This window comes from Ammospiza caudacuta, chromosome 18 (genome assembly GCF_027887145.1).
Source record: "Ammospiza caudacuta isolate bAmmCau1 chromosome 18, bAmmCau1.pri, whole genome shotgun sequence".
Lineage (NCBI taxonomy): Eukaryota > Metazoa > Chordata > Aves > Passeriformes > Passerellidae > Ammospiza > Ammospiza caudacuta.
In genome coordinates this window covers 3,134,859-3,160,707 of record NC_080610.1, presented here as the reverse complement: position 1 = coordinate 3,160,707, position 25,849 = coordinate 3,134,859, and the positions used below count along the sequence as shown (strand labels likewise).

Sequence of the window (25,849 nt, the reverse complement as noted above, 5' to 3'; positions counted from 1 at the left end):
ATCCCTGTCCCCGTGCTGCCCCCTGCTGCCCCAGCCCAGAATGGCCTCTCCCCATCCCATAATTGCCCCCCACTGCCCCATCCCAACTCAGAATTGCCCCATCTTAACTCAGAACTGCCCCATCCCATCCCCGCTCTGCAGCTGCCCCCTGCCCCTTCCCCACCCCGGACCTCTCCTGTCCCCTGCCAGCCGCTGTCCCTGCTGCCCTTCCCCGTCCCATCACTGCCCCCAGCCCCATCCCAACTCAGAACTGCCCCAGACCCTCCCAGAACTGCCCCAGACCCTCTCACACCTGCCCCAGCCCCTCCCAGAACTGCCCCAGCCCCTCTCACAACTGCCCCAGCTGCTCTCAGAAGTGCCCCCGCTCCCCCCATTACTGCCCCACCCCATAATTGCCCCCCACGCCCCATCCTTATCCCCCTCTGGCTCCTGTCCAGGTCCCCATCCTGCAGTGTCCCCATGGAGGGGGACACCCCGATTCCAGGGACACTCCAATTCCAGGGACACCCCACTTCCAGGGTCACCCCGATCCCAGGGTCACCCCAATTCCAGGGACACCCAGATCCCAGGGACACCAAAATCCTCGGGTGTCCCCCAGGAGTGGGGACGAGGCTGTGGTGGGATCGGGGGTGCCCGGGGGTGCCCGGGGGTGCCCGGGGAGCCCTCCCGGGGGCTGAGCAGGGGCTGAGCGGGGCAGGAGCTCCTGGCCCTGGAAATCCAGAGCTCGATAATGGAGGGCACCAAATTCCCCTTTGGCTCACGATGGGTCCCTGCCGGGGCTGCCTCCCCCTGTCCCTGTGCCCCCTGATGTCACCCCAGCGGTGCCACCCCAGCAGTGCCACCCCACAGGTGTCACCCACGGCTTTTCCCATGTGTGGGTTCCCTTGGGTGTCCCCTGGGGACACGAGAGAAGCCAGCAGCCCTGCAGTGACACTCAGCTGGTGTCACCCCGTGCTTGGGGTGCCCCAGCCCTGCGGGGGTCACGTACCTGCACCCCTGGTGGTGGCACCGTCACGGTCACTCCCACGGTCACTCACAGCACACCGAGCTGGCCCGGGCTGCTTCATGGTGACATTGTCCCCGCACGGGTGTCCCCGGCTGGCCGTGGTGGCCGTGCTGGTGGCACTGCCAGGACTGAGTCAGGCTCGGTGCCGGGCGCTCGGGCACACGGCACCAGGGAACGAGTGACTCCAGGGGACACATGACCAGGTCTTGGGAGTTTTGACTCAGAGGTGGCAGCGGGTGGCCCGGTCCCCGTGGTGGCCCTGGACAGGCTGCAGGACACTGCACTCAGCGTGGCTGTGGTGGTGGCCCACACAGGGCTGTGACACGTGGCACAAGGTGTCGTGTGGCCTGTGCCACACCATGGCACATCCCTGGCAGTGCCGGGCCCTGTGGTGGCACACCACAGCCTGTCATGTCACATGCCCTGTGCCACAGTGCCACATCCCCTCGTGTGCCACATTGTGTGCCATGCCACGGGCCACATCCCAGCTTGTGCCAATGCCATTTGTCACACTGAGTTGTCCCACATGCCCCACACCACCCCATGGCACATCCCCTGTGCCCTGGCAGGGGCATCAGGCACAGCCTGGCCACCAGAACTCAGCTCTCCCTGCCCACAGCCACCAGGACAGACACAGGGACAGAGGGACACAGGGACACGGCGTCTCAGTGGCAGCACTTTATTTCCTTCTGCCATTGTACAAAAATAAAGAAGTGCCACATGGGCGGGGGCACTGCCCTTCTCTGTGTGTACCAAAAATATCAATATTCATAAATAAATCCTTGTGATGGTCATACTTTAACACCGTACAAAAAATATAATAAAAATAGATATTTATATATTAGCAATGTCCTTAAATACATCTGCAATCTGCAGGAGTTAAATTAACACTAACGATCAATAAATACCATACAGTAACAAAAAATAATGTATAAATTAGGGGGGAGGCAGTGGGGGCTGTCACAGTGCAGTGGCCAGGGCCGGGTCCCTGCTGGGCACAGTCAGGGCTGTGGTGGCACAGGGGGAGACACGGAGGGGACATGGAGGGGACAGGGATGGATGAGAGCACAGGGGACACTGAGAGCACAGGGGACACAACACAGGGATGTGCAAAGGGACGCTGAGAGCACAGAGACACCGAGCACAGGGACACAGGGCACAGGGATGTGCAAAGGGACACCGAGGACAGAGGGACACTGAGCACACAGGGATGTGCAAAGGGACATGGAGAGCGCAGGGATGTGCAAAGGGACACCGAGCTCGGGGACACCGAGCACAAGGGACACTGAGAGCACAGGGGACACTGAGAGCACAGGGATGTGCAAAGGGACACAGAGACACCGAGCACAAGGGACACTGAGAGCACAGGGGACACTGAGAGCACAGGGATGTGCAAAGGGACACAGAGACACCGAGCACAAGGGACACTGAGAGGACAGGGGATACCGGGCACACAGGGATGTGCAAAGGGACACCGAGCTCGGGGACACAGAGGGACACACAGACCGTGCAGGGACCCAGGACTGCACTCCCAGCTGCTCCCCGGGAGCAGAGCTGGCCGCGGGGTGACAGCACGGGGGTGACAGCCCCGGGGACAGCCGCCGGTGGCAGCGGCGCTCTCCGTGGGCCCGCGGCGGGTGCTGGGCGAGCAGCTCTGAGTCAGGCTGTGTCAGCCGACCCATTGAATCACTGGAAAATCCAGCAGGGCCCGGGGACAGGGAACAGCACCCGGGGGACCCCCGGCTCCACCGGGACCACCTGGATCGCAGGGAAAGCGGGGCGGGGTGCGGGAGAGCCAGCCGGGGCTGTCCTGCAGCCCAGCGGCGGCTCGGGGACAGCAGGCTCCCCGCAGGAGCCGGAGATGCTGTCAGCGCGTCCGTCCGAGCCCTCGCCGCGGTGAGCGAGAGCGGCTCCGCGGGGCATCCCGGCCGTCGGACGCCTCTCCACGCTGGGAACGGGGCTGGGATCGCCTCACACGGATGGAGATGATGGAGGTGACGGAGGTGATGGAGCTGCACACGGGAGGTGCCGGCGGGGCTGCCCTAGGGCCCTGCGGGCCGCCCCGAGCCCCGGGCCGGTCTCCCCTTGCCCTGGTCCCGGCGGGTCCGGCGGCTCCCGGCGCTCAGCTCCGCGCTGCGCTCGGCCATGAAGCGGGCGTAGCTCCAGAGGGTCTGGCAGCCCTGCAGCTTCTGTCGGAAGATGCCGAGGGATGCCGCGGGGCTGGGGAGGGGCCGGCGGCCGGGCCGGGGGCTGGGGGCCGGGAACAGCCCCGCCAGGTTGCTGAGGAGCGCTCGCACCTTCCGGTGGGTCCTGTTCAAGCGGCGAAGGATCTCGGCCTCGGGGGGGTGGAGGTCGCGCTGGTGGCGGATGATGTCCTGCAGCGCCCGCTCCATGTGCACCATCGGCCTCCGCAGCCGCCGCAGCCCCCAGGGCCCCTTGCCCGCCCTCTGCAGCCACGCGGGGCGGGTGTTGGTGCGGCACATGCCGTGCATGTCCAGGTGCTGCTCCTTCTCCTGCCCAGAGATTGAGGATCAGGGATGCGGAAGCGGCACGGGGACCGCCCCCGGCTGCCCTGTGGGGGGACAGGCGCGACCCCTCGCCCTGGGGAGGGGGACTCACGTAGAAGGTGAAGAGTTCCTGCGCGTCCTCGGCCATGAGCCGCACCAGCGCCTGCGTCTGCGGCACGGTGGGGGCCAGCGGGGACCTGCCCCCCTGGCCCGGCACCGCCCAGAGGATGAGGAGCCCCTTGGTGACAGCTGGGGACGAAGAGGAGGGAGTCAGAGGCCATTGGGGCATCGCTGGGTGCAGGGACAGAGCCCTCCCTCACAGGGTCACCATCCCCGTGCCAGGAATGCTGCCTGCACCACAGACCCTGCACCAAAAACCTGCTGGGTTCATCCATCCATCCATCCATCCATCCATCCATCCATCCATCCATCCATCCATCCATCGGGAGGAGGATGAGGAAGGTGCAGAACAACCACAGCAGCCGCTCCAGCAGCTCCCCCTGCAGCGCGGGCCCCCGCCAAGGAGGGGACAGCAGCGACACTCCTGGATCCAGTCCCGCTGTCCCAGTCCCTCTGTCACCCACAGGACGGTGGATGTGGCACTGGGCTCACACAGCCTCTGTCCCTCTGGGCAAGCTGACCCCTGACCTTCCGCCATCCGTCCCCAGGCTGTCCCCTCCCAGCATCCCCTCCCTCCCAGCGCTCCCCGTGTGCCACAGCGGGCAATGTCCCCGTCCCCGTTCCCGCCAGCGCCCGAGGGAGGCGACAGCGCCGTGGCACAGCCTCGGTGCCACCTGCCCCGGCAGTCAAGGGCCCCGCGAGAGGGGACACGGGGCTGGGGCCCACGGGCACACCGGGCACACACGGGGGCACACCGGGCACACACGTACCTGCCAGCAGTGCCCAGGGCCGCCCGTCGCACCGCATGGCCGGGCAGGGTGTCCGCCCGGGCTGGCACAGGCACTTCCTTGAGCGCTCGGCGAGGGGGAAGCGCGCTTTAAAAGCGCACCCGAGTAACCCCCGCCCCCGAAGATGAGAAGGAAGCTCTGCCGCAAAGAGAAGGGGGAGAGCGGCCGGCGGGAAGGGTGGATGGGGATGTTCTTCGAGTCAGTTCCTCGAGGGAGTCCGGGACCGTGCGGGGAGGCTGCGGTGCCACCCGGGTCCGGCGGGACCCCCGCTCCTGGTTCTTGGGACAGAAACCCTTTGGGTGACGCTGGTGTCACCCTCAGCACCCGACAGGCTGAACTGAAACCAGCGCCGGCTGCCCCGAAACCCCAATGCAAAAGAGGCCGGCTGGCAGCGGGGACAGGGATGTCACCCATGTGCCACCACGGGGGGTTCGCATCCCAAATCCGGCTGTGGGAGGCAAAAATCCACCCCGGCAAGGAGCGAGGTGCAGGTGTGGGGAGTGCACGGCATCGCAGCACTGCCCGATGCTCCGGGGGATGCTCCTTCCCTGCTCACAGCCACCCTCACCTCTGGGTGACAAATTTGGGCGCTGAACCAAGTGGGGACCCCAGGCTGAGCCCCTGCGCCCGGCAGCACCCAGGGCAACACCGAGGGTGCCGGGTATTGCCCAAGGCAGCGCTGCCCCTTGGGCAATGCTGTCCTGGGAGAGCCCGGGGGCTGCCACGGCCTCGGCACAGCCCGCAGCGCCAGGACAGTCCCCTCTGTCCCCTCTGTCCCCCCGGGCTCCCCTTCCTGGCAGGCGGAGCCCGCACCCGCAGGGGTTTTCCCGTTCCTTGGAGGTGAACGGCTCCGCTCAGCGGGCCGAGGTGTCGCAATCCCGTGGATTTTGGTGACCCTGGCCGAATTTACGCATTCGGAGAGTTCGGTGGTGGGGCAGGGACACAAGGCAGAAGTTAACAGCCCCTTCCAGGAAGAAGGATGCAGCGCTCACTCACTTTTAGAAGTATTTTGTTTTCCCAGAATTTCCCTGCCCAGCCGCAAAGACCTGCACGGTCTGCTTCCTCCACCCACCGCCCGTGACGGCTCCTCCTCTTCCTCCTGCCCGCAGCGGTTCCGTGGGGCCGGGGGGTGCCCGGGACAGTCCTGAAGGGGTGGAGGAACCAGGAGAAGAACTTGCTTGTTCCACAGCAGTTTGTCCATCCCTCAGGCTGCCGCGACAGGCTGTCCACTTGTGTGTCCGTCCGTCCGTCCATCCATCCAATTCCTCCACCTGTTCAGCTATGCATTAACCTGTCTATCCATATGATCATCCATCCATCCATCCATCCATCCATCCATCCATCCATCCATCCATCCATCCATCCATCCATCCATCCATCCAATTCCTCCACCTGTTCAGCTATGCATTAACCTGTCTATCCATATGATCATCCATCCGTCCGTCCATCCGTCCCATCCCATCCATGCCCTGCCATGAGGGTGATCAGGGAGAGCTCTCCCCTGCCCACAGCTGGCCCTGTCCCCCCATATGGCCCTGTCACCCCCTGGGCTGGGCCAGCAGGACCCCATGGCGTGGCCACCCCGCTGTGGCCAGGGCTGTGCAATAGCAGGGGACAGAAATAGCTGTGGTGACTGCAGGGCCAGCAGCAGTTTCTTCATCGCGGGAGCGTCAGCGGCGTCCCATGACTCGGAGAGGGGAGCGAGACAGGAAGGAGAGAGCCCGTGGAGCTGGCAGGAAGCTGGAGGCTGCAAGAGCCCGGGGCTGACGTGGGCACGACGTGCCAGGAGGGGGGCACAGCCCTGCCCGGAATGAGGGAGAGCAGGGGATGGCTTTGGGGACAGGGTGGGAGCAGAGGTCCTGCCAGCCTCATCCCTGGTTTGGGGACACGATGGGAGCAGAGGTCCCACCAAGCTCGTGCTGGGTCTGGCTGAGGGCCAGGTCCCTCTGGGGGCACCCCTGGCTGCAGCCCCCACCCCGTGCACCCCACTTTGGCACAGGATGCCAAGCTGCCAGCAAGGGAAGAGGATGTGGGGACATGGTGGCAGTGTGACAGGGACACCCCCAGGCCTGGGGTCAAGCTCCTGCCTCGGTTTCCCTCCAGTCTGGCCCGCTGTGGGGCAGGGGGAGGGCATAAATGTGCGTCTGGGTTTCCCCAGGGTCAGTGATTTGCTGGGGGCTGCAGCTTTAAGCCATTTTTTCACCCAAACTACAGAGCAGAGAAAGTGGCCGTGTCCCAGCCAGACTCTGTCCCATCCCAGCCCCTGCCACCAACACAGAGACCAGCTCTGAGCAACCTCCCTGGGCTACACAGAAATAAAAATAATAAGAATTTTATTGACTTATCAAAAACTATGTGAAAATACAACTTGTGAGGGGCTGGGAGTCACTTTTACCCCTCCATGACAGGTGACAGCCAGGGCTGGCATTGAACCAGAGCACCCCACTGCCCCCTTGGGGAATTTTGGGTGCCAGGGGTAATCCCAGCTCCAGGAGTGCTCTCCCCTCCATGGGGCTGCTCCAGGGCTGTCCTTGAGCATCGTGGCCAGCGCTCCCTTCCCAAGGGGACGCGTGCCATCAGCCCCAGGCTGTCCCCTATAGCACCACGGTGGCACAGCACTGCTCTTTGGCATGTCCCCCCTGTGTCCCCTCCACCTGGGCCACCCACCCCACCCTGGCTAGGCCAGAGGGAGAGGATGGCACCAGGGACTGCCCTTCTCCTTGTGCCCACTGCCACAAGGCCACCACGTCCCCAAAGCCACCACAGCCCCAGCACAGAGGGAGCGACGCTGAGCCCGGCTCTGTGCTGGGGGATCATTAAAGTGAGCAATTAATGACAGGGGTGGGGAGCAGGGGGACACCACGCTGGGACAGCCAGCCTGGGGACACCACGCTGGGACAGCCAGCCTGGGGACAGCCAGCCTGGGGACAGCCAGGCGCTATCTGCCGCTCTTCTGCCGCTGCTGCAGCAGCTGGATCACCTCAGCAATGCCCTCCTCGGGGACCTGCGGGGCACAGAGGGGGTGTCAGCCTCAGGGGACACCCCAGGGCTGGCAGGGGTGCCCGGGGAGGGGCAGGGCTCACCAGGGCATGATCGAAGTTGAAGGTGCTGATGTAATAGGCCGAGATGTCGGCGGCCGCCAGCGGCTCCGCGATCTGCGCCACGATGCCACACTCGTCTGGGGACAAAGGGGCCTCGGGTCACTGCCACGGGGACATGCGGGGACAGCAGTGCCCCACAGCACCCCCTGGGTGGCAGTGGCACAGGAGGGGACACGGCCAGCACGGGCACACTCACCGAAGCCGAGGGGCTGCCCCCCGATGCGCACCATGCGCCACAGCTCGCCCGTGGAGCTGGTCAGCAGCAGGTCACTGGGGAAGCTGAGGGGACAAAGGCAAGTGTCACCCCCTCCCTGAGCCCCCAGAGCCTGGGACAGAGGGACAGACGGCCCCGGGGTGGCACCTACCGCTTCTGAGTGTCGGCATCCATCACGATGGAGATGTAGCCCTCGATGAGGGAGAAGGAGAAGAAGGTGATGGAGTCCAGGTCCTGGCTGCCGGGGGCTGCATCCCACGGGGGGCTGCGAGGGACAAGGGGACACTGAGAGGGGTCACACCCCCAAAATGGGGAGCAGAAGGGTTTGGTGGTGGCTCTGGGTGTCTGAGCATCGTGCTGGGTGCTGCAGGGTGGGGGAGAGGGTGTCCCCACAGGGTCTGCAGCTCACAGGTGACAATAGGTTTTGGGGCACTCTCAAAAGGACAGGGTCACTCTGGAGCAGGAGCATGCCACCAGCAGGGACCCCATCCCAGGGGACACTGGAGAACCCCACCAGGAGCATTTCCTCCCACCAGCACCATTCCCACTGCCTTTCCCAAACCCACCCCCTCCTGCTTTAGTCTCCAAATGGGATTTGGTACAATGGTGGCTTTGTCCCTTGTGTCACCTCGGGGTTCCCACCCCTCACTGTGGGTGACAAAACCAGTTTGGAAAACACACCCAGAGTCTGAAAACCCGCTGGGACCAATGGCAGGGAGCAGTGTCACCACAGTTCAGGTGGCACCAGGCCAGAGGCCGCCCCCACGTCCCCATCCCCGGGACTCACTTGTGGGAGTAGAAGAGGACGTCGATGAGCATGGTGGCGATGGCGGGCAGCGTGTCGGGGGCCACCGTGAGGACACAAAAGCGCGTCTGGGGGCTCTGCACCGGGTGCAGCGTGGGGCTGGCGGCTGGCAGGGGAACGGCGGCGCGTCAGGCCTGGGGACAGCTCGGGGACAGTCCCGCAGTGCCACCCTGTGGCCACCGCGCCCGCAGCCCCAAGTCCCAAAGGATGTGGGTACCACGGCTGGGAGCTGCAGCATCTCGGTGGGGACTGGGTGGCCCCAAAATGGGCATCTCCAGTGGGAACTGGAGCATCTCCAGTGGGGTCCCTAAGACGTGCAGGCACCACTGGTGGGAGCAGGAGCACCTTGGCAGGGGACAGGGTGACCATGGGGGTCCCCCAGGATGTGGGAACCACCCATGGGAGCAGCATCTTGGCAAGGACTGGATGGCTTTGGGACAGTGTGGTCTGGGGACAGGGTGGCCTTGGAGGTCCCCCAAAGATGTGGGTTCTACTGGTGGGAGATGGATCATCTCACTGGGGACTGGGTGGCCCTGGGACAGGGTGGCTCTGGAGGCCCCTCAAGGAAATGGGTACCACGGGCTGTGCTGGAGCACCTGGGTGGCCCTAGGGGACAGAGAGCCCAGTGTCACTCACGTGGCTTGGGCTTGAGGAAGCCGTTGCTGACGTCATCGCAGGTGACAGGGACACACTCGCCACCCTCCTCCTTGTAGATGTCGAACTCCCCGGCCAGCGTGTGGATCACCACGGGCAGGTCCCGCTCCCGCACCTGCACCGGGGCAGGATCAGCACTGCCACCCTCCTCGGGGCACAGAGGGGCCCTGGGACAGCCAGCCGGGTGTCCCCGTGCCCTGTGCCACTCACCAGGATGAAGTCGGTCTGGTACGTGGAGAGCATCAGCACCGAGACGTGGTGCTCGGCCAGCGGCGCGATGACCGAGCGCGCGATCTTGGTGACACCGGTGGCCTGGCAGCCGGGCGGCTCCCGCCCGTTGGACACCACGCTGAGCACCAGCCACGTGGAATCTGCCACCTGCATGAACTCCGAGGGTGGCAGCTCTGCAGGGGACAAGGGACACTGAGGCAGGTGGCTCTGCAGGGCTGGGCACAGCCACAGAGCCAGGGCCAGCTCAGGCACTGCGTGCCACACTGTCCCCTGGCTGATGCCCCAGGCAGGATCAGCCCCAGGTGTGGGGACGCTGGTTTGGATCAGCCCCAGGTGTGGGGACGCTGGTTTGGATCAGCCCCAGGTGTGGGGACGCTGGTTTGGGGTGCAGATCCAAGGTGGAACGAGCCAGACAGGGCTCAGCTGCCCCGCCCTGGGATTTGGCCATAGGGACCGGGGGGCCAAGGCTAAGCCCCCCAAACCCCAAGATGTGTCTCTCCTCCCTGTGCCAGCACCCCAGGCTGGGTGCAGGGGGATGTTGGCATTGCACCCCAAAACCAGCACCACCAGGGCCGTGGGGCTGCCCAGCTCATCCTCTACCCCCAAAGAGCCCCGAGCCCCGTGCCCATCACCAGGGATGTTCAGGGATGCACACAGGGCATTGGAGGGGACAAGGGGAGGGTCACCCCGCTGCCCTGGGGTTCCCAGCACATGGTGGAGAGAGCCCAGGCTGGCAGAGGGGCACAGATGCTTCCCAAAAATCTGCGGGTGTTGGCAGGGTGAGCATAGGCCAGCTGTTCCTGCCTCCCACCCTCCTGCCCAGGAGCGGGGCTGGCACTGCTGGGGCACTGCTGGGGCACCCCAGGATTCAGCCAGGCTGTCCCCTCCTCTCTGGGCTCCCCTTCCCAGCACGGGACGGGCCAGGGCCCCCAGGGGTCTCCAGTCCATCCCTCCCATGCAGGAAAGGTGGGAGCAGCTCCCATGGGAGGTCACACAAGCCCACAGCCCTTCCGTGGGCACCCGGTGCCCAAGCCCGGCTGAGACCCCAGACTCATCACACCAGTGGTGGGGGGGATGTCACACGGGAGGGTCCAGCACGCACTGAGGGGACCCCTGAGGGGACAGGCTCTGCACCCCGCTCCCAAACCCGGCCGGGCAGGGCGGAGCGGGGCCGGATCCAGGCCCCGGCGGGTGTTCCCAGCGCCTGTTCCTGTGCAGGAAGCGACAGAACAGCCTCGGCTCCGGCCCAGCGCCCAGTGCTGGGAACAGGGGGGCGGGACACGGACTCGGGGACATGGGGACCGGTCCCAGAGCTCAGCGTTTAATTGCTTTTCAACACCACTCTGGGCGAGGCTGAATGCAAGGGGACCTCGCTGTCCCTGTGTCACCCACCCCAGGGCTTTATCCTGATCCCAAAGGAATGGGGGGAGCAGCTCTCCTCTGCTGGGGGTCCCCTTCCAGCCTGGCAGCGGGGGACACCGCAGCCCCCAGCCAAGGGGGGTTCACAGGGCACTGCGGGGCCATTGTTCAGCACTTCCCGCCCTCCCCTCGGGATTGAGGAATATTCGTGTGCAGGCCCCAAAATAAAACAATACACGGGGAACAGCTCTGGCTCTGGGAGCGGGGAGAGCCCGGGACATGGTCCCGCTCCACAGCACAAGGAGCTGAGCCTGGGAGCCGGCCGTGAGTGCCCGTGGCCGGAGCGCTGCCCCTCGTTCCCTGGGTCACGGCCAAGGCTCCGCTGTGCCCAGCTCCTGCGGCCAAGGCAGGAAGGTTTGGGCGCGGGGAGGCGGGCCGGGATCCGGACCCTCCGGCTCGGCCCGTCGGGCCGGTACCGGGGCAGGGCTGGCGGCGAAGGTGATGCACGGCACACGCCGGGTCACCAATGGCACCTCCCTGGGAGAGGGAATGGCTTGGAAGGGATCAAACCGCCCCAGGACACCCCAAAAGCTGACCCTGCTGCCGGACAGGGCTCACCCTGCCAGCCTGGCTGGGCCTGCGCTTTGCCCTCCTCTGCCAAAGCGCCAGCTGGCCCTCGCAGGGAGGAGGGACGGGATGAAATCGGACGCGGGAATGATGACAGGAGCGCTGCCAGAGCCTGGAGCGCTGCCCGCGGGCATCCCGGGAGGTGCCTGCGCCCTGCCGGGAGCACCCGGGCTTCGGGAGGCACCTCGGCCCGGTGCCACGAGCCGGGGGGCACCTCTGCCCGGGAGGGGCTGCCGGAGCGAGGGCAGCCACGCCGGAGAGCCTCGGCCGGGCAAGCCGGCACATCCCCGGCGCAGGCGCCGAGGGGACGGGACGGGCACGTTCCGAGGGAGCCAAGCACAAGCCGGGACTCGCTCCCTGGGCCCAGGCGCGGAGCCGGGCTGGGGACGCGCACAGTGGTGCCCGCGGTGCCAGCCCGCCCTGCTCGGTACCTTTGAAGCCCTCCTCGTCCAGCATGACCGTGTAGTCCTCGGGGGTCTCCGTCAGGCTGAAGAACTTGCATCTGAAGCAGAAAAAATCGGTGCTGCAGACCTCAAAACCGCCAGCGTCTCCCGGGGCCGGGAGTCGGAGGGGGAAGAAGAGGAGGAGGAGGGTGGTGGGGGAGAAAGGCCGGTACCGGCAGCGCTGGGGCAGGAAGAGCAGCTTGAGCAGCGGGTGGGTGTAGAGCCAGAGCCCGCGGCGGGCCAGGCTCAGCACCCGCACCCGGTGCTCCAGGATGTGCAGGTCCATGGCGGCCGCGCCGCCCCGGGAGCCGCCGCCGCCGCCGCTATAAGGGCGGACACGGGCCCGCCCCGGAACCGCCCCGCATCGCCGCGGGACCGGCCCAGGCCCGCCCCGCCTTGCCCCGGGACCGCCTCGCATCGCCCCGGAACCGCCCTGGGACCGCCCCGCCGCCGTTCGTCCACGCCCCGTGACCGCCCGGGGACCGATCCGGGAACGCTGCGCATCTCGCTGGGACCGCCCTGTGACCGCCTGCCTGGGCCGGGACCGCCCAGCATCGCCCCGGGACCCGACCCGGCACTGCCCCGGGACAGGCCCGGCACCGCCCCGCACCGCGAGAGAGGCAGCGAGCCGGGCCCGGCACCCCGGGAGCAGCCCGGTTCGGAGCCCCGGGATAGCCGCACCGGAGCCCCGGAACCAGCCCCAGTACAGAACTCCATGGTGCCCAAACCCACCCAAATTCAGCTCCCCGGGGTGTCTGGAGCAGTTCCAACTCGAGTCCCGGGGTACCCCCGAACTGCAGCCCTGGGGGTGCCCAAGGAGACCCTCTGGGAGCCCCATTCCACCCCCAACCCCTGCACCCAACCGGGTCCCACATGCTCAACACCAGGCCTGGAGAGGGAATTCACCAAACCAGGGCCACCCCCAGGAAAAGGGAGTTCTGGAGGGAGGAATGAAGGTTTGGGCAGAATTCCTGCCTGCCAGAAGAAGGAGAGAGATGGCCTGGGCACCATCTTGGATGGGAAAATGAGTTCTGGGGTGTCATGGAATTAATTAGGGGTCCCTGGCCCTGTTCAGCCACAGGAACTGTGCCAGTGGGAGAGGGGGAAAGGCCTGGGTGCTGGGATGGGAGCGCACCAGAGCCTGGCAGCCACCACTATCACAAGTTGGGGCAGGTCTCAGTCTCCTCCCATTCCACTTCAAACGGGCAGCCCCAAGGCTGGGTGAGACAGCAGGGCTGGGCCACCCTTTGCAGTGACAGAGCAGTGACAGCAGCGTGGCCAGTCCCAGGTCACTGCCCAGCACCTGCCCCCCAGGACAAGGGCAGCCAGGGAAGATGGGACCCAGGGAAGGGTGCATGCCAGGGTCAGTGCCCAGTGCAAACGGGATGCAGGGGATGCAAATGGGATGCTCCACAGGGACAGAGAACCATGGGAAGGGTCCAGATGCCCCCCGAAGCTGGTACTGGTGCAGCAAGCGTGAGGTGACACCACCCTTGCCTCCTGCCACCCTCCACCCCCATCCCAGGCCAAGAGAGGTGGGAGCCAGGGCTGCGCCTTTACACACTCGCTTTATTGACCCCTTTGTACAAAACTGCTTTTCCCGCTTTATTTTACAAAGCCACCACCCACCCTCGGGAGGGCAGGGGGGGCAGAGGGGACCCCACAACCAGGGAGCACCTGGCTGCTGCTCAGCCACCCCGTCTCACCTGTGCTGGGCCCGGGGGGGCAGCAGTGGTGGGGTGAGCCCTGGCAGGGTAAACACTCCCCCTGAGCTGTGGGCAACTTGGGGGTGGGAGGGGATGGGATGGGGGGGCTTTAGCCCCAAAACTCGGCATCAAATCCCGCTGCCTCTAGCGCATCCTGCCTCGGTCCCTGTCCTGCCTCAGAGGAATAATAAATAGGCTCAGTGAGTAGGTAAGTTGGGTACTACATAAAGGGCTACAGCTTGATATATCCTCACTAGATAAGAGGGGGCGAGGGGTCCCAGGGCTCCTCGTGTACCCCCAGTGCCCTGTGCCAGGCCTAAGTGCTCAGGAGCCGGGGCTGGGGCTGCCCGGCTGGCGCAGGGTGGGGGCCACAGGGGGGACCCGGGGGGTGATGGGTCGAGGGGCTCTGGGACGGGGAGAAGGGCCCGAGGGGCAGCCCAGCCCCCCAGTGTGGGGAGGGAGCTCGGGTGGCTCAGCCACCCCCTGCCCGGGCTCCCACCGCTCGTGGTGCCAGCACCCTGCGGGGTGGGCACCCAGCGCAGACCCACGGTGTCCCCTTTGGTCACCACACCTGGCCAAGCTCCACGGATGCCCCGAGAGGGCCACGCTGTTCTCACGGGGCCGCAGAGCCCCCCTGTCCCATCCCTCCAGCTCAGAGCCCCCAGCGCCGGGTGCCAGGGGTCCCCCTCGGTGTCGTCGCGCCCGGGTCCGTGCGCAGCCCCGCTGAGCCCGGCTGCCCGGGGGTGGGCCGGGCCCTACAAGTACGTGTCCTCGCTCTCCCGGGAGCTCAGGCTCTCCTTGGACTGGTGGTGGGGGGAGACCTGGGGGTGCAGCAGCTCCCGGGTCGTGCCGGGCGCCCCGTTGCCCTCGGCCCCGGGGCCGTTGGCAGGACTGGCCGGGCCCTTTTCCCGGCTCTTCTCCTTGCTCTTGCGGGCCTTGGGCACGGGGGCGGGCCCGGGGGAAACGATGATGGAGGGCACGGGCTCCAGCGCCTTGCGCGGCGCGGGCTCCGCCTCGCTGATGGCCTTGGCGCCGTGCAGGCGCGGGGGGGACTTGCACTGCAGCTCTCCGTGCGTCTCCCGCCACTTCTTCAGCTGGATCAGGTGCTCCCGCTCGATCTGACGCTCCGTCACCGGCAGCTCGATGACCTGCGGGGACACTTGTGCCATCAGCGACAGCGCCACCGGGGCTGGGTGTGGGATCCCCCTCAGGGCACAGGCCACTGCTAACCAAGCCTTTTGGGAGCTGCTGCCCATGCTCCACCCACCCAGGGACAGCCCAGTCTAGCAGCACTGGCCCCCCAGACCGCCCCCAGCACCTCACCTCCTGCACCAGGAAGGCCTCCTGCATGATTTTGGGGCTGAGGGCCCTCAGCCTCTCCATGGTCTCATACTGGCCCTGGCAGGATTTGAGCTTGTCCGAGGAGCCCAGGGTGTGTTTGAGCAGCACCAGGCCCACCCGGAAGATGATCTTCACTCCTGCAAGAGGAGATGTGAGGCAGTGAGCACCAGGCAGGACAGGGTGACACTGCCACCATGTCCCTCAAATGCTGTGGGGCAGCAGATCCAGTCCCACTAACAGGACATGCAAGAGGGAGAATTTGGGATGTACATACCTCCTAACCCCCAGGAACACAGCCCACCTCCACCCCAGGCATGTGGCTGCCCCAAACCTGCCCTGCTACAGGTCCCATGGCCATGGGGAGTGCAGCCACCCCATGAGGAGGATGATGAGGATGAGGATGGTGGGAGCTCCCACCTTCACAGAAGAACATGTCCCAGACGCGCAGCACGGAGCTCCAGGGCAGCGTGCGGGAGAAGGCGCACATGAACCACTCCGTCATGTACAGGATGGGGTCGATCTTCTGCTTGCTCAGGTGCTTGTAGGCCACAGGTGAGACCTTGTGCAGCAGGGAGAAGAGGATCTGTCCGTCCAGCTGGATGGCTTCCTGCAGGGACAGGGAGCAGCATCCCAGTGAGTACCCCAGCCCTGGATCAGCCCCCAGTGCCCCCCAGCAGGGGCAGCCAACCCTCTACACCTGATTCGAGCAGAGCTGTGTCCCATGGATGCTGCACTGAGACCCCCATCCCTGAATGTGAAATGCTTCAGGGAGCCTCAGCACAACAGGGACACTCTGGCAATACCCAGCCCCTCCACAGACCCCTTTCTTTCCCCAGGGTGAGGAGCTGAAGTTTTTGGCCGGGAGATTCAGAATCATGGAATGGTTTGGAAGGGACATTAAAACTCATCACATTCCACCCAACTGCCATGTGGTACCTTCCACTGTCCCAGGCTGCTCCCAGTGCCATCCAGCCTGGCCTTGGGCACTGCCAGGGATCCAGGGGCAGCCACAGCTGCTCTGGGCACCCTGTGCCAGGGCCTGCCCACCCTCACAGGGAACAATTCCCAATTCCCAATATCCCATCCAGCCCTGCCCTCTGGCACTGGGAGCCATTCCCTGTGTCCTGTCCCTCCATCCCTTGTCCTCAGTCCCTCTCCAGCTCTCCTGGAGCCCCTTTGGGCCCTGCCAGGGGCTCTGAGCTCTCCCTGGAGCCTTCTCCTCTCCAGGTGAGCACCCCCAGCTCTCCCAGCCTGGCTCCAGAGCAGAGGGGCTCCATGGATTCCTCTAGACTTGCTCCAGCAGCTCCAGGTCTCTCCTGTGCTGGGCCAGCTCTGCAGGTGGGGTCTCACCTGAGCAGGGCAGAGGGACAGAATCCTCCCTCCCCTGCTGCCCACACTGGGGGCTCAGCCCAGGACACACGGCCAGGGCATGGCCAACCCTCACCCAGCAGCACCCCAAAGTCCTTCACCCCAGGGCTGCTCCTGATCCCTCCATCCCCAACCCAGATTGATCCTGGGGGTTGCCCCAACCCACATGCAGCACCCTGCAGGTCCCTGCCACTGCTGAAAGCACCATGAGCCCTTTACTCACCAGTTTCTCGCTGTAGTAGCCAGGGAGGTACTTCTCACAGATCTGCACCAGGCACCAGAACGCTTGCTGCAAGCCAAGGGACAGCAGGTGAGCACCCAGAGGACATCCCTGTGACCCACTCCCTGCTCCCAGGGACCACGGGAGAGGGTGGGGAGCAGCAGAGCACCCCTGGGGCACTTTGAGCAGCCCTGAGCCGGGCACCCCTCCCATCAGCACCCCCCAAGGGGCCCCACACCCCCCGGGAGGTGCCAGCTCTGTCCCGGAGCCGCGTGCCCGTACCTCAGCTGGCATGTGCATGAGCAGGACGGCGGCGATGGGCGCCTGGGCCTGGCAGTACCCCTCCTCTGGGCGGTACAGCGTGTACGCCTTCAGCACCCGGAACAGGTCCTGCTGCCTGCGGGGACACCGGGCACAGCTGGGCACGCGGTGCGCACAGCTGGGCACACACGGCACACACAGCTGGGCACACAGCACGCACAGCTGGGCACACACGGCACACACAGCTGGGCATGCACAGCTGGGCACACACGGCACACACAGGTGGGCACACACGGCACACACAGCTGGGCATGCACAGCTGGGCACACATGGCACACACAGCTAGGCACACATGGCACACACAGCTGGGCACACACAGCTGGGCACACATGGCACACACAGCTAGGCACACATGGCACACACAGCTGGGCAAACACAGCTGGGCACACAGCATGCACAGCTGGGCACACACAGCACGCACAGCTGGGCACACACATGGCACACACGGCACGCACAGGTGGGCACACACAGCTGGGCACACGGCACAGCTGGGCACACGGCACACACAGCTGGGCACACATGGCACACACAGCTGGGCACACAGCTGGGCACACGGCACACACAGCTGGGCACACAGCACACACAGCTGGGCACACCGGGCACATGGCACAGCTAGGCACACACAGCAGGCACAGCTGGGCACACACAGCAGGCACAGCTGGGCACACACAGCTGGGCACATGGCACACACACACAGCAGGGCACACACAGCTGGGCACACCAGTCGCACACAGCTAGGCATACAGCATGCACGTGGCCCAGCAGCCTTCCCCGTGCATGCCAGGCTGAGCCTGGCTCAGTCCCTGGCTGGGATCCCTTTTCCACACAACCCCAGGGCTGCAGGACACAGCAGAGCGCAGATCCTGCCTGGATCTGGGACTCGAGCCATGGATACAACCACCCTGCCCAGGGTGAGCCATGGACAGGCAGGGACCCAGCAGCAAGCACAGGGGCACAGCTGCTCCCCAACACATTGGGAGCAGCATTTTCCTGGTGAAATGGAGGGCACAGGCTGCCACCTGCTCCCTCTGCCCTCCTGTCATGGCAATTCCCACCCCACTGGGTGTCAGAGCTGGCCTGAGCCATCCTGTTTTCAGCCAGTGGATGCTCTGTGACTGTGGGAGTATAGGGAGGACACTGGGCACATGAGTGTGGCTCCATGAGCTGGGACAGACAGTGCCCACCCCATCCATGGCTGCTGAGGGCTGGACTCACATACCCATGGCCTCCACGTGAGACGAACATCTCATGGAAGGGGAACTGCCGGTGGAGATCCCGCTCGATGACATCCAGCCACTTCGGATCTCCTGTGAGGAGGTCCAGTTCCTGGGGAGGGCAAGATTGGGGTGAGCAACACCCTTGACACCCCCCACAAGATTTCTGAGATGCCAACAAACACCCAAGCCCGAGCAGGAGCCACGCCAGCAGTGCCCCCCTCCCTGGTGACAGGAGCCACGCCAGCAGTGCCCCCTCCCCGGTGGTGCAGGAGGGTTCCCAGCAGGACTCACATCAAACTTGCCCATGTTCTGCTCCAGCTTGACCTTGCTCCCAGACAGGTACTGCCAGGCACGGCCCCGCAGCGAGGGCGGGATCCCCTTCTGGCAGCGCAGCCGGATCTGCAGGACAGACACACAGACACAGCGTCAGGGGACACAGAGTGCTGGAAACAAAGAGAGTCCCGGGGCAAGGGGGCAGCCAGGCCAGCACCACGGCCACAGGCTGGTCCCCAGCTGATCCCAAACAAGGAGCAGTGTCCCTGAGCCCCTGGGATGCAGGGATGCCAGCTGGAATGGCAGTCAAGCCCCAGCAGCACGGGGGAGCTGCCAGAGGCCCAGCAGAGGCTTTGTGGCTTGCAAACAGCTCCAAACAAGCCTGGCACTGCCTCAAAGGCAGATCCTGCTGGGAGCTAGAAAAGCAAACTCTGGAGTCAAGGTGGGGAGTGAGTGGCTCTGTCCCACATGGGAAGCACTGAGGACACAGAGGAGGTTCCCCAGCCCCCAGTCCAGTCCCCCACACCCCTGTGGGGCCATGGAAAGCAGGGATGTGCACCCTGACAAGTGTCTCAGCCTTTCCACCTGCTCATCCTGGGCAGAAGGGCAGGTGTGGTTCTGTCTCCGTGCATGGCCAGATCCTGAGGCCCCTGGAGCCAGCTCCATGCCCACAGTTTCCTGTGCCCCTGGTTTCCCTGGCACTGGGCACCAGCCAGGACCAAAGTCCAGGCGAGGCAGTCGGTGCCTACCCTGCGTGGGGAGCTGAGCCAGCTTAGCCCTGGTGCTGCCTGCACCAGCAGGGACCAAAACAGAGCCCCCAAAATCCCACTGCAACTCCTCATCACAGCAGCAGCCCCAAATCACACAGTGATGCAATGGTTTGGGTTGGCAGGGACATTAAAGACCATCTCATTCCATGGGCAGGGTCACCTTCCACTATCCCAGGGTACTCCAAGCCCTGTCCAGCCTAGCTTTGGATACTGCCAGAGGCAGCCACAGCTGCTCTGGGCACCCTGTGCCAGGGCCTGCCCACCCTCACAGGGAGCAATTCCCAATTCCCAATATCCCATCCAGCCCTGCCCTCTGGCACTGGGAGCCATTCCCTGTGTCCTGTCCCTCCATCCCTTGTCCCCAGCCCCTCTCCAGCTCTCCTGGAGCCCCTTCAGGCCCTGCAAGGGGCTCTGAGCTCTCCCTGGAGCCTTCTCCTCTCCAGGTGAGCACCCCCAGCTCTCCCAGCCTGGCTCCAGAGCAGAGGGGCTCCAGCCCTCAGAGCATCTCTGGTGCCTCCTCTGGACTCTCTCCAGCAGCTCCACAACCTTATGTGTCCTTTTCCCCACAGTCTTCAGCCAGGGTATGCAGCAAGGTGGGCCCCACAAGCCTGGTGCTTTCAGCACAGTCACCCCCCACAACACCCTGCAAACCCCAGCACAGCCTCCCCTCCTCATGTCCCTGCTCGGGTGGCACATGCCAGCTGGGCCAGAGCTCTGAGAGCAGTGGCCAACAGCTCCCAAATCCTCTCCTGCCTGCCCAGGGCTGTGTTTCCCTGCTTGCTGGAGCAGCTGAGGAGCAGGTGGCTGTTTCCAAGAACAGCACCATCACCTCCCCAGGGGGTTTGCAGCTCCCTCAGTGGTTGTTTGCACGGGCAGGTCCCTTTGTGCTGGCAGGAAACACAGCGGACGATGCCCAGGGCTGCTGTGGGCAGCTCCATGGCTGCTGACAGCTCCCATTTCCAGCCAGCTCCCCTTCCTGCTGACTGAGCTGCCAGGAAGGAAACTGCCTCGCTGGGTTTTGGTTGGGCAGCCCCTCCAGCTGGCTGGGCCAGCGCTGCCAGGGCTGAGCAGCTCATCCCCTTGGACCCACGTGGGGTGCTGCCATCACCCCCACGATCCCACTGTGATCTGGAGTGTGTCTGGGCTGAGGGAGGCTGAAAGCAAGGTGAAGTTGGAGCGCTGCCCGGGCTGGGAGAGCAGTGGGAGCTGCCCACCCACACGTCTGCCCTGCTCCCAGCACGCGGTGCTGGCACAGTGCAGCTCCAGGAGGGATGTGGGGTCAGGCTCTGCTGGGATCAGGGCCAGGCAGGGAGCGTTTGGGATGCTGGAGCAGTGCAGGTGTGAGCAAGCCCGGCAGGAGCTGGCCCAGGGATCCACGGGCTGCCTGCCAACCCTGTGAGGCAGCCAGAAAAGTGCTGGGGTTTTTCACAGGCTCAGGGAGCTCCCCCAGAGCAGCAGGGACCTGCACCAAGCAGGCTCCTGCCAGACCAAGGATAGTTGACAGCATCCAAGGCCAGGCCTGGCAGCCTTCCCTGAGCAGCCCCAGGGATACAGGCACAGAGCAGCATTCCAGAGCAGCCTCTCCAAAGCTCCAGGCATGGATTTTTGCTGCAGGACAGACCATACAGCACATCAGCCCCATGGAGACTCCCAGAGGCTCGGCCCAAGCACAAGGGAGCTGCTGTGCCAGCTGGAGCCCTCTGCCCATCCCAGCGGGCACTCTGTGGCACATGGCTGGAGAGTGGCAGAAATTGCCCGTGGAACAAAGCACCCACCTGCTGTGGCCCAGAAATCTCTCCCAAATCCCTTAAGAGCAGCCAAGAAACAGATGAGGGTTTCCAGTGTCATTCACCAGCAGGGACAGCACTCTGGCACACTGAGGAGACTCTGCCAGCATGGGGAGGAGGATGAGGAGAAGGCCCTTTGGCACTCTCTGGCACAGCTGTCCCATGCCAGCAGCCTCACTGCTCCCAGCAGACACACAGCAGCAACCCTGGACTTGCTGCATCCCAACTCCTGCCTCATCTGCAGGCTCAGGGATCAGGGAGCCCAGCAAACCAAGCCACAGAGCCAGCACGCCAGGAGTCTCCCAGGGACCCCCGTTTGCAGACCAATGTCACGCGCGTCAGACTCAAACATTTCCTACACCGAGCTTTTTTTGGTCTGCAAGATGCTCAGAACAGAAGTTTCCATGAGCAAACAATTCCCATGGCTGCCTGCAGGCAGCCAAAGAAGGCCTAGGAAGGCTCCAGCCCGGCAGGGAAGAGCTGGAGGCAGAAGTGGGCTCCAAGTTCCAGTTTCCAAGGGCAGTGAACAGCCCATTCAAGCCAACAGCATCACCCAAAGGCACACAGATGCCTCTCTGCAGGGAACCAGTGACACCAGGCTGCCCCAAAGGGACATTGCTGTGCCTGGCTTTCCCTCACTGCCACCTCTCAGAGGTGACATGACTGTCACTTACCTTCTTGTGTTTCTTGGCCATCCACTTGTCCCAGTTGTTGAGCATATCCAGCCACTTGGACTCCCGCTGCCGCAGCACCTCCAAGGGCACCTCCTCCAGCCTGTGGGACCGGGAGGAAGAGGCCGGTCAGTGGGTGCCTGGCCGTCCCCACGGTGCTGACCCTCTGGCCTCCCGAGCACCCTGGGTGCCCCCCATGCCCAGGTGGCTGCAGCCCTCAGGGCACAGGGCTCAGGGCACGCTCGCAGCTGCCGGAAGCGCTCGCCACCCGTGAGTGAAGTCACTGCAGCAGCAGAGCAGCTCAAAGCTCTCGGGAGCAGCCTGCACCGCACGCAGCACGTGCTGCGGCATCCCCAGGGACACGGCAGGAAGGTGAAGCGTGAGCAAGACCTGATCCCTGTGGCAGGCCCAGCTGCACACGGAGAGGGCCGGGGCCATGAGCACCGTGTCATTCACACAGCCCCAGCCACACTGCGCTCCCAACGCCTGGCGCTGCTCCAGGCCCGGCGCCGAGCCCGGAGCAGGGTCCCTGAGGAGGGAGGGGAGTGTTTTCCAGAAACGGCTCAGTCTAGCCAGGGAATCCGACTTAACCCTGCTGAGGCAGGGGGATGCTGGGGGGATGCTGAAGATGGCACTGCAGCCTCCAACCCCCCATGGCACCACATCTGTGCAGAGATGGGTGACAGGCAGGCCCAGGCAGGGACACCCAAGGAGAGCAGACGCTCCTCCAAGCCATCAGTGCAGACTCAATGCCTTCCCAGGCTCTGCTCCGCACTGTCCTGTGGCCACGCCAATCTCAGGAAGAGTCAGATCCTTCCTGAGGACCCGAGGCCAGCGGCCTGGTGCTGAGCATCCTCCAGCAGCCGGCCCCACCACAGGACATGCAGGCCCTGCCTCCTCCCTCCCTCCCTCCACATGCCGAGCCGGAAAGCTGCGGCAGGGTGAGCCCAGGGCCGCATCCAGCTGGCAGCGCTGCCCCGCGCCCTGCCCAGCCCTTCCAGCCCAGTCCCACCCACCGCAGCGGGTCGGACGGGGCGAGCGCGATTGTTCCGAGAGCAAACCCGCTCCCAAAGGATCTGCTTTGCTTGGCTCCCCACCCTCCCCGGCACGGCCAGGCATGGCCGGCAGCTCCCCAGCCCGGCACGGGGATGGAGGCAGCGCTGGCCTCCAGCCGGGGCTCCGCGAGGCGTGGGAAGCTCGGGACGCTGGATGCAGGAGCTGGCTGCGGGCCGGCTGGAGCTCTGCCAGCACAGACTGGAAGCTGTTCCCAGCTGATGGCTGCTTGGCAGCGGGCAGGGAGCGAGGACCGGCTGCGTTTCATATGGCCCAGGCGGGAGGGTGGGGGCACTCCAGGCGGGGAAGTGACGGGATGCCCTGTGCTGGGAATGCGCTGCTCTGCATCCACGCCGGGTGACATCCCCACAGCTCGGCCCTTCGCGGTGCCCTCACACCCTCCATGGATGCTCGGATACCCTGCCTGCCCTTCCTGTGCAAACCCAACTCCGGCAGCCACAGCAGGAGGTCACACATTCCCCTTCATCCCCGCCTGGACAGACGGTGAACCAATAAAGGAGCAGGGCAGGATTGGGCCCCAGCACATCTGTGGGGTGCTGCAGGAGCCTCAGTCCCCAGTGACTGTCAGCACCCTTGGGAGCAGCCACTGGCCTCCAGCACCACGACCTTCACCCAGAGCTGCTGCTGCAGGGACAGGGACACCCACCCCAGGGACAGGCACAGGAATGACAGCCAGGACAAGTGTCCCCTAAATGTGGTGTGTGCTCAGGACAGGGTGCAGCACCACGGGAAGGAGAGGCCACACCACTCCCGCAGCGCCGAGGGATAAGGTTTATCACCCGGAGTGATGCACCTTGCCCAGCGCCAGCATTCCAACCTCCAGCACCTTTTCACCCCACAGACCCACCCAGAAACACCCACAGGCCACAGGGGATGAACACTGCTCCTCACAGACAGGGAAACTGAGGCACGGCTGGCACCGGAGCACTCAGGTGGGCAAAGCCCAGGGAGTGTGCTCCAGGCAGTGTCCGGGCTGCCACGCGCTGCTCCCACTGCCACCCCGACTTTCTCTGGGCGTTGCTGTGAAAGCAGGGCCAGGAAGGCAAACGCCAAACACGCTGCCGAACCAGCTCGACAGCAACAGCACATTCCTGGGTGTCAGCACCGCCCTGGGGCCCAGCGCCTCGGGTTAGCCTCACTTCCTCCGAGGGTTTCCTCCGGCAGAGCGGGGTGACCATGGTGCCCAGCACTGCCAACAAGGGCTCCTTGCAAAGACACCACGGCCTGGTCTCCTTGGCTTGACAGAGGCCAAAAGTCCACGGGAATAAGTGCCTGGAGCTGAGCAGACACTGACCTCGTGTGCTGGCAGCTCCCGATCCCAAATGGGGTGGACACCACTTCCCAGCCATTCGCCCTCTTCAGAGGGAGATGGGACAGCTGGAACAGCTTTTGGGGCTCTTCACACAGCCATCACAGCATCATGGAATGGTTTGGGTTGGAAGGGACCTTAAAGCTCATCCAATGCCACCCCTGCCCTGGGCAGGGACACCTTCCACTGTCCCAGGGTGCTCCAAGTCCCATCCAGCCTGGCCTTGGGCACTGCCAGGGATCCAGGGGCAGCCACAGCTGCTCTGGGCACCCTGTGCCAGGGCCCCAGCACTCTCAAACAGAACGATTTCTCCCAGATATCATATCTAACCCTGCCTTCTGACAGAAGGAAACCATTCCTCCTTATCCTGTCACTCCAGGTCCTTGCCCAAAGGCAGGAGTCCAGCTTCCCTTGCAGCCCCTTTAGGCACTAGAACGGGTTCTAAGCTCTGCTCGGAGCCTTCTCTCCTCCAGGCTGAACACCCGCAGGTCCAGCCCGGCTCCCTTGTTCACATCCCGGCTGCTGCGGCCTCCGCCGCGGGCACGAGCGATGCCTGACAGCGGTCCCAGCGGTCCCGGCGGCCCCGCGCCCAGCCCGGGGGCGGCGGGGACAAACCCCCCGGGGCGGGGAGAGCCGCGGCCGGCCCGGCCCAGCCCCAGGCCCGGCCCTGCGGGGGCCGAGCGGCCGGAGGCGACTGGGCCGGGCCTGGGGCGGCTCCTCTGCGCCTCGGTGCCCCAGTGTTCCCCCGGCCCCTCACGGCTCCGGCCCCAGCCCCCCTCATGGTCCCCCCTCACGGCCCCACTCACGTCCCCTCGGCGCCGCGGCTGCCCACGATGAAGCCGAACTTATCGACGCGCCGCTCCTCGGGGCCGCCGCCGTTGATCTCGGAGTCGGAGCCGAGCGAGCTAAGCTCATCGCCGCCAGGGTCGGCGAGGCTCTCGCGGGTGCCCGCCAGGCTGCGCCCGCCGGGCGAGCTGGGCCCGCCGCCCCCGCGGCTCTTGGCCATGGCGGCGCCTCAGCGGCGGCGCGGCCGCTCCGCCATGCCGGGACACGGCGGCGGCCACGCCCCGCCTCGGCCACGCCCCCTCCCTGCACCGCCATTGGGCGGGAGCAGAGACTCGGCCAATCAACCGCCAGGAGTGCGGGAAGGAAAGCCCGCCCCCGGAGCTGATTGGTCGAGAGGACGAGGAGAGCTGTCCGTCAAGTGCCGGCGGGTGTCGGTGAGGGGCGGGGCTCCGTGCGCCGGCAGTGGGGCAGCGCTGGGGCGGGAGGCGCTGGGACCAGTACGAGACATAACGGGAGGCACTGGGACCAGTACGAGACATAACGGGCTGGATTGGAACCAGTACGAGACATAACGGGAGGCACTGGGACCAGTACAGGACATAACGGGACGGACTGGGACCAGTATGAGACATAACGGGACGGACTGGGACCAGTATGAGACTACGAGACATAACGGGATGGACTGGGACCAGTATGAGACATAATGGAGCTGTACTGGGACCAGTATGAGACATAACAGGCTGGATTGGAACCAGTTTGAGACATAATTGGATGGACTGGAACCAGTATGAGACTTTACAGGGCTGTATTGGGATCAGTACAGGACACAACAGGATAGACTGGGACCAGTATGAGACAGAACTGGGCTGTACTGGGTTCTGCATGAGATATAATGAGCTCTGTTGAGGCCAGTATGAGCCATAATGAGCTGTACTGGGACCAGTACTGGGCCATAACACGCCATACTGGGATTGGTATGAGATATGAGATACAACACAGCTGTACTGGGATGTGGATGAGATATAACAGGGCTGTACTGGGACCAGTGTGAGCCACAGCAGAGCTGTACTGGGACCTGTATAAGGGGGCTGTAGCAGGACCAGCCAGCCACAGTGGGGCTGTACTGGGATGGCACTGGCATTCCAGGAGGG

The 25,849-nt window shown here is 64.9% G+C and overlaps 2 protein-coding genes across 2 annotated transcripts; both read right to left on the bottom strand.

The window, feature by feature from the left end:
* Positions 1-6,763: 6,763 nt before the first annotated feature.
* On the bottom strand, positions 6,764-12,160 carry CASTOR1 (cytosolic arginine sensor for mTORC1 subunit 1). Its single transcript, XM_058816801.1, has 9 exons — positions 12,029-12,160; positions 11,844-11,914; positions 9,406-9,599; positions 9,178-9,310; positions 8,524-8,647; positions 7,888-8,001; positions 7,719-7,801; positions 7,505-7,599; positions 6,764-7,425 (listed from the first exon to the last, which is right to left on the bottom strand). The coding sequence occupies exons 1-9, from the start codon at positions 12,139-12,141 to the stop codon at positions 7,360-7,362; spliced, it is 993 nt and encodes a 330-aa protein (XP_058672784.1). The 5' UTR covers positions 12,142-12,160; the 3' UTR covers positions 6,764-7,359.
* Positions 12,161-13,414: 1,254 nt separating this feature from the next.
* Positions 13,415-24,954, bottom strand: TBC1D10A (TBC1 domain family member 10A). The gene is made up of 9 exons (XM_058816654.1): positions 24,719-24,954; positions 21,533-21,632; positions 18,320-18,427; positions 18,031-18,137; positions 16,773-16,887; positions 16,494-16,559; positions 15,320-15,509; positions 14,885-15,039; positions 13,415-14,709 (listed from the first exon to the last, which is right to left on the bottom strand). The coding sequence occupies exons 1-9, from the start codon at positions 24,916-24,918 to the stop codon at positions 14,317-14,319; spliced, it is 1,434 nt and encodes a 477-aa protein (XP_058672637.1). The 5' UTR covers positions 24,919-24,954; the 3' UTR covers positions 13,415-14,316.
* Positions 24,955-25,849: the final 895 nt, after the last annotated feature.

Bases quoted from the DNA above. Each gene is read 5' to 3' on its own strand.
- CASTOR1 (XM_058816801.1), bottom strand. From the start codon at position 12,141: ATGGACCTGCACATCCTGGAGCACCGGGTGCGGGTGCTGAGCCTGGCC. The intron at 11,915-12,028 runs GTACCGGCCTTT...TTTCTGCTTCAG, and splicing joins TTCCTGCCCCAGCGCTGCCG to ATGCAAGTTCTTCAGCCTGA. The intron at 7,802-7,887 runs GTAGGTGCCACC...TTGTCCCCTCAG, and splicing joins GATGCCGACACTCAGAAGCG to CTTCCCCAGTGACCTGCTGC.
- TBC1D10A (XM_058816654.1), bottom strand. From the start codon at position 24,918: ATGGCCAAGAGCCGCGGGGGCGGCGGGCCCAGCTCGCCCGGCGGGCGC. The intron at 18,138-18,319 runs GTGAGTCCTGCT...TGCCCTCCCCAG, and splicing joins AGAACATGGGCAAGTTTGAT to GAACTGGACCTCCTCACAGG. The intron at 15,510-16,493 runs GTGAGTAAAGGG...CTGTCCCTGCAG, and splicing joins GCTACTACAGCGAGAAACTG to GAAGCCATCCAGCTGGACGG.